The sequence below is a fragment of the Bison bison genome, unplaced genomic scaffold (assembly GCF_000754665.1).
Source record: "Bison bison bison isolate TAMUID 2011002044 unplaced genomic scaffold, Bison_UMD1.0 scf7180017864489, whole genome shotgun sequence".
Taxonomy (NCBI): Eukaryota; Metazoa; Chordata; class Mammalia; order Artiodactyla; family Bovidae; genus Bison; species Bison bison.
Window position 1 is genome coordinate 7,161,636 of NW_011495048.1, and position 10,299 is coordinate 7,171,934.

The 10,299-nt window shown below is 41.6% G+C and overlaps 1 protein-coding gene across 5 annotated transcripts in view; it reads left to right on the forward strand.

The window, feature by feature from the left end:
• Positions 1 to 26: 26 nt before the first annotated feature.
• The window catches only part of AHSA2 (AHA1, activator of heat shock 90kDa protein ATPase homolog 2 (yeast)), a 22,276-nt gene continuing 12,003 nt past the window's right edge, over positions 27 to 10,299 (forward strand). For 2 of the 5 annotated variants that reach the window (XM_010863268.1, XM_010863269.1), the window contains exons 1-2: positions 27 to 208; positions 1,480 to 1,670. In XM_010863268.1, coding sequence (XP_010861570.1) covers positions 129 to 208; positions 1,480 to 1,670 — 271 coding nt within the window. In that variant the 5' untranslated portion in view covers positions 27 to 128. The remainder of the gene's footprint in view (positions 209 to 1,479; positions 1,671 to 10,299) is intronic. The other 3 variants (XM_010863270.1, XM_010863271.1, XM_010863272.1) reach the window with 2 other exon arrangements.

Sequence of the window (10,299 nt, forward strand, 5' to 3'; positions counted from 1 at the left end):
TTCTGGCACTTTCTGGGCTCCGCGAACGCTCTGCTCCTGGGTTCGCCGGCCGGAAACGTCGGCGACGGAGCCGCACCGCCGCCGCGGCCGTTCCTTGTTCTCCGCCGAGGCCGCGCCGCCACGCTGACATGGCCAAGTGGGGACAGGGGGACCCGCGCTGGATCGTGGAGGAGCGGGAGGACGGGACCAACGTGAACAACTGGCACTGGTGCGGTCGGGCGGGGGCCGGGGCCGCGGCTTCCGGGCGGGCCTCCTCGCTCGCAAGCCGCCGGGAGGGACGGGAGGGACCCTCAGCGAGCGCCCGGTTCCCGGGTGGAGGGCGGCCGCGGGTCTCGGGGCGCTCCCCTGGCCGCGGCGAGCCCCGGGCGGGAGGAGCGGGGAGGGTTGTGAGGCTGCACAGGTGCAGATGCTTGTCTTTAGCGTCGGGGCTTGGGGAGCCCTTGGAGCCTGGAGACCTGGGGTCTTACCCTCACTGGCTCTGGGACTTGACTTTGCTGTTTGAAAGTTGGGTTGGGCCCCAGGAGAAGCAGTCATTCCTGACTTATCTCTTCAGCTTTGGCAGTCTGTGTGACCTCAGGAGCTACCCTCCCGTGGCCCTCCGCCCCAGCCCCTTGAAGTCTTGGGGGGAATTAAAATGAAGCTGGAAAGTTTGTGTGTGTGTGTGTTTTACGTCTATAGTGGAAAGAACAGGAAAACAGAAAGTTGGATCGGAACTCCACATCTAACTTGATGGGTCTCTAGTGAGCCTGCTTTCTAGAAGTTGGAACTAGTTACTCATCCTTTTTCAATCTTATCTAGAGTATGGGCCAATTTCTGCCTCCCTCCTCCTTCCGCCTGAGCTTTCAGGAAGTGATGTTCTATGCTCCTTTCCTCTGAAGGCTAGGGCTATGCTACCTCGGGTCCATGAAGGTGATGCTGAGGCAGGTCCAGGGCAGAGCAAGGCTTTGGCCTGTGAGGGCAGCCTTTCCTGGGGATGTGGGGGAGTGTGGGGGGGAGGGGACGTCCTGGCCTGGGGGTGGGACGGGCTGACCTCTTCTTTCCCAGCCTTGCCACCATGAACACTTAATAGACTTCTCTCAGCTTATTTTCACTCCCCTAAATTGGAAACATTATTTGGGAAGATTGTGTGAGATAATATACTTGTGAAAACACTTAATAATTTGTCTTATTACGATAAAAATTATCTCAGTTATAACTACTTTTTCATGTGGCCCAGGCTTTGCCCCTCCAACAGGTGAAATTTCTAGACCTCCTTTCTCCCAAATAAGCCATGCCTCCCAGCATATCTTAAATCACTGATGAGAATTAGAAGATGTTTGGTAGAAAACTGGTCTGAGAAGTGTGCTTGTAAGTTTGTGGGTGGCAGGTCTTTCACATGGTTGAGAGGAATTGGGCAGATCTGGACTGGGCCAGGGATGGGCGTGTGGATATCAGCAAGAGGGTCTATTCATGGCTCTGCTCTTCTTCTGGTCCTGGCAGGACAGAGCGGGATGCCACCAGCTGGTCCAAGGGGAGGCTTCGGGAACTCCTGGTGGGTATCACCGTGGAGAATGAGGCTGGCCGCTGCGAGATCAGTGAGCTGAAGCAGGTGGAAGGCGAGGCTTCCTGCAGCAGCCGCAAAGGAAAGCTGATTTTCTTCTATGAGTGGAACATCAAGCTGGGCTGGAAAGGTAACAGGGGCTCCAGGTACTGGCAGGGTAGAGTGCAGTGTTGGTGGAGCAGAGTTGGTTGACTCATTAGTCATTCATTCAGCAGATACAGTTGATTCATTAGTCATTCATTCAACAGATATTTTTATTTTTGGTTGCACTGAGTCTTTGTTCCTGTGCGTGGGCTTTTTCTAGTTGCTGCGAGCCAGGGCTACTCTTCGTTGTGTTGCACGGGCTTCTCATTACGATGGCTTCTCTTTTTGCCTAGCACAGGCCTTAGGCACATGGGCTTAGTAGTCGTGGTTCACAGGCTTAGTGGTTCAGCTGGCATGTGGATTCTTACTGTACCAGGGGTTGAACCTGTGTCCCCTTCATTGGCAGGAGGATTCTTATCCTCTGGACCACCAGAGAAGTCCAACAGATAGTTTTAGAACTCCTGCTTGGGCCCCTAAATTGGTGTTTGTGGTTGCAGACACCCTAACTACATGTGGAGTTCTTGCCCCGCGTGCCATGGGCTTCCCTCTCTCCTAGCATTCGGAGCTGCTTTTTGTTCAGTCACTCAGTCATGTCCAACTCTTTGAGACCCCATGAACTGCAGCAAGCCAGGCTTCCCTGTCCTTCACCATCTCATTTGCTCAAACTCATGTCCATTGAATTGGTTGGTTGTTCTCAGCAGGACTCAGTCGGCCAGGCACTTGTGAGCATTATTATTTCCTGGAGCTGCTGCCTGGACCACTCTTCCCCTGGATTGTTGCATGCTGGCTTCTTTGGCTCCTTCAGGTTTGCATCCTGAGTACATTCTATAAAAATGTCACCTGTCTCCATTCTATAAAAAAATACCAGATCTTTTCTTGTACTGTTTCCCTTCTCTGCTTAGTTTCTCCTGAAAGCACTTATACTTGGCACACTACATGCAGTTATATTATTATTGTTCTGGATCCCCCTTTTCTCCCCATTCATTGGGGCAGAGATTTTTAAAAATACCATCTTTATTGAGATATAATCACATACCACACAATTCACCTGTTTATTGTGTACGATTCCCTGGTTTTCAGTATATTCACAGAATATGCAGCCATTACTACAGTCAGTTATAGAACATTTTCATCTCTCCCACAAAAATATTTACCTGTCACTCGCCCAGTCCTTGGCAACCACTGATCTATGTTCTGTCTCCACAGATTTGCCTATTCTGGACATTTCTTATGAATGTTACCACAGTTTTTGGTCTTTTGTGACTTGTTTCTTTTATTTGGCATAATCTTTTCAAGGTTCATCTGTCTTATAGCACATTTCATTCTTTTTCATGGTTGATTGATGTTCTGTTATATAGATGTAGCACATTTTGGTTATATATTCATCAGTTGATAGACATTTTGGTTGTTTTCGCTCTTTGGGTCTTTAGGTCAGGGATTGATTAGTTTTATTTACAGATTACTGCCTGAAAGATTGTGTATTTGTTGAATGAATGCATTTCTCCCATGGTGCCCAGCTCCTTGCTGGGTAGACAGCCTATATTCAGTAAATCCTTGTTGAAAAAACAAGGAGCAAGGGTAAGATTTGGTTCTGGAGGATTGTGCTGTGTTAAAGTTTGGGCCTCAGCTCGAGTCATCTCCATTCTTGAGAGCTGCCCAGTTAGTGGCCTTGGGCCTCTGACCTAGTGACTGTCTTGTTGACTTAAGCCATGCCAGAGCCCAGGGAGGTGTTGAGTGAGCATCAAAAACAGCCCCACTCCTGCCTTGGAATATTCTGGCTGGAGGTTGCCTATCAGTTGCTCCCTCAGTGGCTCCTGCTGGCTGGATCATAGCAGGGTCTGGTTCCTTATACATTCCAGCTCCCCAAGACAGGGCTCTGAGAGCCCCAAGGAAGCTTTTGATCTTGTATCTCTTCCATCTCCCTTAGCTCAAAGCAGCAACCAGCTCCTTTGCAGGGTAAGTCCCGGGCAGGAGCCAGAGGGCAGGCACACCAGTGCTTCCTTGACGCCATGTGCTTTCTTTTCTAGTAGTGACTCCTAGAGGTGGCTAGTGGGACCTGCTGGGGAGGAGGCAGTACTCTGGTCTTGCTTTTTTTTTTTTTAATTAAATTTTAGTTATATTAAATTTAGCTTTTTTCAGCTTTATTGAGATATAGTTGATTTATAACATTGTATGAGTCAAAAGTGTACAGTGTGATGATTTACTATATGCATATATTACAAAAGTCACTTCAGTCGTGTCCAACTCTGTGCAACCCCATAGACGGCAGCCCACCAGGCTCCCCCGTCCCTGGGATTCTCCAGGCAAGAACACTGGAGTGGGTGGCCATTGCCTTCTCCAGATTCTACAGTAAGGTTAGTTAAAACATCCATCACCTCATAGAGCTGTAGTTTTCTTTGTTTGTTGAGAACCTTTAAGATCTGCTCTCTTAGCAGTTTTCAACTGTACTGCTCACCATGCTGTACATTAGGGTCCTCAGAACTTGCTCATCAAATGAGCTGAAGTTTGTACACTTTGTACCTTTCGACCACCTTCACCACCCTTCCCTCTCCCACCTTGCAAACACCAGTCTACTCTGTTTCTGTGAGTTTGGTTTGTCTGGATTACACATATAAATGAGATCATACAGTATTTGGTTTTCTCTGACTTATTTCACTTAGCATAATGCCCTCAGGGTCCATCCATGTTGTCACAAATGGCAAGATTTCCCTTCATCTTTGTGGCTGAATAATATTCCATTATGTAAATATGTCATGTTCTCTTTATTCATTCATCCATGGATGGACACTTAGGTTTCCACGTTTTGACTACCATAAATAATGCCGTTTTGTACATTGGGGTGAAGATACCTCTTTGAGATAGTGATTCCATTTTCTTTGGCTATATATCCAGAAGTGGAATTGCTACATCATATGGTAATTCTATTTTTAATCTTTTGAGGACCCTCTACTGTTTCCCATAGTTGGCTGCACCAGTTGACTTTCCCACCAGTAGTGCATGAGGGGTCTCTCTTCTCCACATTCTCATCAGCACTTGTCGCTTTTTGATAGTAGCCATTCTAACAGGGGTGCAGCAGTATCTCTTTGTGATTTGGATTTAAATTTCCCTGTTGATTAGCAATATTGAACATCTTTTCATATACCGATTGGGCATTGGAATATTTTATTTGTATAAATATTCAGGTCTTTTGCCCATCTTAATGTTTTTTGTTTTTGTTTTTGTTTTTTACTATTGAGTTGTATGAGTTCCTTAGATATTAACTTCTTATCAGATACAGTTTACAAGTATTTTCTCCCATTCTGTTGGCTGTCTTTTAATTTTGTTGTTTGTTTTGCCATGCAGAAGCTTTTTAGCCTGACTAGTCCCACTTGTTTGTTTTTGCTTTTGTTATTTGTGCTTTTGGTATCATATCCAAAAATCATTGCAAGACTGACATCAAGGAGCTTTTTCCCTGTTTTTCCCTAGGAGTTTTATGGATTCAGGTCTTTCATTTAAGTTTTTAATCCATTTCAAGTTAATTTTTATGTATGGTGTAAGATAAGGATCCATTTTCATCCTTTTCATGTGAATATTCAGTTTTCCCAGCACCATTTACTGACGATAGTAGCTTATAGCCATGGAGTAGTTTTGTGGCCCATGTCATGTACTAGTTGACCATGTATGCAAGGGTTTATTTCTGGCCACTTGATTCTTTTCCACTGATATGTGTCTTTTTTTATGCCAGTACCGTAATTTACCACTATTGCTTTGTAGTAAACTTTGAAATCAGGAATTGTGATGTCTCCAGCTTTGTTCTTTCTCAGGATTGCTTTGACTATCAGGAGTATTTTGTGATTCTGTGTGAATTTTAGGATTTTTTTTCTAATTCTGTAAATGCCACTGGAATCTTGATAGAAGTTGCATTGAATGTACAGATGCCTTTGTGTAGTAGGAACATTTTAATAGTATTCTTTCAAGACACGAACGTGGGTTATCTTTTTTTTTTTAAGAGTTTTAAAATTCTTTACTAGTAAACACAAGAAACTTTTAAAATTACTAAACTGTTTGATAAAAATCCAGGTCCTCACCACCTGCCCAGTGCATTAATCAATGCACAGAATATTATCTAAATGTTTGTTTAGCTTAAAGACTAAACATATATATAAGCATACACTTCAGCCCAACAGGAAAACTATCCATTCATATGTATATAGTTCCAGCTAGATGGTACCTTTGTGCAACAAAACTGCATTCCTGAGGAGCCACTTGGGGTTTCTTTTTAAGGTGTGGAACTAAAAGAAACAAATACAATTCTGTTAGGAAACTGAAGTTGTCATTTTAATTCTGCTCAACTCAGACAAGACCCAAGTCTTTATAATGAGTCTGAAAACCTAATTAAACATCCACTCCTAGGTAAATTTTGTCTCCAGACTGTAATTACTGATTATACACTTACTTTAACTTGTAAATAGATGTTTCATCAAGCAGGGAAGGAAGAGGTGTATATTACTGAGGGAGAATAGCAAGTAAAAATATTTAAGACCTATAAGAGTTCTAAACTGTTTCCTTATACAAGTGAATTAAAATTCAACACCATAATTCTTACCCTTTTGTAAAAAGCTCAACACGCAATTTTTACCAAATATAACCACGTACAATAAGCAGTTTCAGTTCAATCTATCAAAAGGGAAGTTTCTTCAGTTCATTCCAACAAGTATCTTCTGGCTGAACTCAAGTTGGAGGAAGGAATATAAACAAAGCTTTACATGCTAATCACCAGTGGCAGGTACCTGTATTTAAAATCGACAATTCTGGTTTTCTTACACACATCCCCACCCTCCCCAGCCCAACAACCCCAGGTGCTGCAGTTCCATGGCTTGCCAGTTAGGAGTAGTGTCTGTGTTGTCAAGCTCTCTTTGTTCCAGTAGCTCTGCTTCTATTGCACTTTTCTGACATGCATTCCAGGGATTAATCCCATTTGATCATAATATATGATCCTTTTAGTGTGCTGTTGAATTCAATTTGCCAGTATTTTGTTGAGAATTTTTGCATCTCTACTTATGAGGGATATTTGTCTGTAATTTTTTCCTGTAGTATCCTTAACTGGCTTTGTTATCCTGATAATACCAGCCTCTTAAAATGAGTCTGAGAATGTTTCCACTCTTCAGTTTTTGGGAAGAGTTTGAAAAGGATTGATGTTAGCTGTTTAAGAATTCTCCATTGAAATTATCTGGTTCTGGACTTTTCTTCATTGAAAGTTTTTTTTGATTACTGATTTAGTTTTCTTAATTGTAATTGGTCTGTTCAGACTTTCTAGTCCTGAATGGTTCAGGCTTGGTAGGAAATATATTTCTAGGAATTTATCCATTTCTTTTAGATTGTCCAGTTTTACAGCATTTAATTGTTAACAATGGTCTCTTATTATCCTTTGTATTTGTGTGATATTAGTTGTAATGTCTCATCTTTCATTTTTAATTTTATTTGAGTCCTCTTTTTCTCCCCTTGGTTAGTGTAGCTAAAGTTTTGTCAATATTTTTGTCTTTTCAAAGAACCAGCTCTTTATTAATCTCTTCCATTGTTTTCTTATTCCGTTTCATTTATTTTTGTTCTAATCTTTATTCCCTTTTTTATTGAGATATAATTGATAAGTAATATTATATTCACTTGGGGTTATAATGAATATATATGTGTGTGTTTATATTTGTACACATCAAGAAATGGTGACCACAAGAAGTCTAGTTAATATTTATCACCATACAGTTCCAAGTTTCTCTTTTTCCTTATGAGAATTTTTAGGATTTGCCTTTCAAATATGTAAAGTGGTCTTCTTATAGCTCCCATACTGTGTACTCCATCTCTGTGACTTACTTTCTGTAACTGGGAATTTGTACTTTTGACCACGTTCACCCATTTTACCCATTCCACCACTCCCTGTTTCTTGCAATCACTGATCTGTTCTCTGTATCTACGACTTTTTTGTTTTCTTTTAATTCCACATATAAGTGAGATCAAATGGTATTTATTTTTCTTTCGCTTATTTACTTAATGCCTTCAAGTTCCATCCAGATTGCTGCAAATAGCAACGTTTTTTCTTTTTCATAGCTAAGTAATATTCCATTGTGTATACACTACATTTTCTTTACCCATGCGTCTGCTGGCGGACAGCTCGCTTCCATGTCTTTGCTGTTGTAAATAATACTACAGTGAACACTGGGATGCAGGAATCTTTTTGGATTAGTGTTTTTGTTTCCTTTGGGTATATACCAGGAAGTCAAATTGCTAGATCATATGGAAGTTCTATTTTTAATTTTTGGAGGAACCTTCATTCTGTTTTCCATAGCAGTTGCACCAGTTTACATTTCTACCAACAGTGCACAAGGCTTCCTTTTTCTCCACATCCTTGCCAACACTTTTTATTTCTCCCCTTTTTAATAACAGACAGTATAACGGGTTTGAAGTCATAATTCCCTGATGATCATTGTTGAGCACAATTTCACATACCTGTTGGCCATTTGTACCTCCTTTTTTTCTTAATATGTGTATTTTGTTGATGTATAGTTGACTTACAGTGTTTCAGATGCATAGCAAGGTGATTCACTTATACATAAATACACATACATTATTTTTGAAATTATTTTCCATTATAGGTTATTATATGTTACTGACTATAGTTCCATGTGCTATACAGTAAACCTTCATTGCTTGTTGCATAGCTATTATTAATTAGAAATCTAGCATTCTATTCCTACTAAGTCAAACAAGTGGAATCAAAGTGTCATAAATTTTTTAGTTAGGCAAAAATTCTTAAAAGTTTTCTACAATATATACATATTGTGATCCCGTGGACTGTAGCCTACCAGGCTTCTCTGTTCATGGGATTTTCCAGGTAAGAGTACTGGAGTGGATTGCCATTTCCTCCTCCAGGGGATCTTCCTGACCCAGGGATCGAACCCAGGTCTCCCACATTGTAGGCAGACGCTTTACCCTCTGAGCCACCAGGGAAGCCCGATATATAGGTATACAAAAGTTTTTTTACTGTGCTTGATAAAGGCTTGATCAAGATAGAAAAAGAGATGGAGAAATTGGAAAACAAACTGAATGGAATGGGAACACTGAATATGAAATAGAAAAACTGAAAATAAATAAATCACAGTAGTAAAAGTGTTTATCAGTTTTCACAATCAATGGCCAAAATCAGACAAAATATAAAAGATTGTTATAATTGCAAGCCATAATGGGAACATGATTAACCTAACAGTATAAAATAATTACATAGTCAAGCAGGATGATGTGTCAAAGCAAGCGAGATGCATGCACATGTTTTCATCCACCCAGACAGTCTGTGTCTTTAGGTTGGTGCATTTAATTTATTTATATTTAAGGTAATTATAGATATGTATGATCCTGTTACCATTTTCTTAATTGTTTTGGGTTGGGGCTTGCTTGGTGACTCAGATGGTAAAGTGTCTGCGTGCAGTTCGAGAGACCCGGGTTTGATCCCTGGGTCGGAAAGCTCCCCTGGAGAAGGCAATGGCAACCCACTCTAGTACTCTTGCCTGGAAAATTCCATGGATGGAGGAGCCTGGTAGGCTGTACTCCATGGGGTTGCAAAGAGTCGTACACGACTGAGAGACTTCACTTTCTTTCTTTCACTTTCTCTTTTCTGTAGGTCTTTTCCTTTCTTGGGTTTCCTGCATAGAGAAGTTCCTTTAACATTTGTTGTAAAACTGGTTTGGTAATGCAGAATTCTCTCAACTTTTACTTGTCTATAAAGCTTTTGATTTCTCCATCAAAGTGGAATGAGAGTCTTGCTGGGTAGAGTATTTTTGGTTGTAAGTTCTTCCCTTTTATCAATTTAAATATGCTGTTCCCTTCTGGCTTGCAGAGTTTCTGTTGAGAAATCAGGAGTTCCCTTGTATATTATTTGTCATTTTTCCCTTGTTGCTTTTAATATTTTATCTTTGTCTTTAATTTTTGTCAGTTTGATTATTATGTGTCTCAGTGTCTTCCTCAGGTTCTTTCCTGCCTGGGACTCTCTGTGCTTCCTGGACTTGGCTGACTGTTTCCTTTCCCATGTCTGGGAAGTTTTCAGCTATTACCTCTTCAAATATTTTCTCAGGTCCTTTCTCTCTCTCTTCTCCTTCTGGGACCCCAGCATAATGTGAGTATTGGTGCATTTAATGTTGTCCCAGAGGAATTTGTGTGTATGTCTTCTTCTTTGGAAAAACATCTCTTCAGATTTTCTAACGAGATTGTTTCTTGTTATTGAGTCTTACAAGTTCTTTGGGTATTAATCCCTTATCAGTTACACCATTTGCAAATATTTTCTCCCATTCAGTCAGATTCAGATTCAGATCAGTCGCTCAGTCGTGTCCGACTCTTTGCAACCCCATGAATCACAACACCCCAGGCCTCCCTGTCTATCACCAACTCCCGGAGTTCACCCAGACTCACGTCCATCGAGTCAGTGATGCCATCCAGCCATCTCATCCTCTGTCGTCCCCTTCTCCTCTTGCCCCCAATCCTTCCCAGCATCAGAGTCTTTTCCAATGAGTCAATTCTTCGCATGAGGTGGCCAAAGTACTGGAGTTTCAGCTTCAGCATCATTCCTTCCAAAGAAATCCCAGGGCTGATCTCCTTCAGAATGGACTGGTTGGATCTCCTTGCAGTCCAAGGGACTCTCAAGAGTCTTCTCC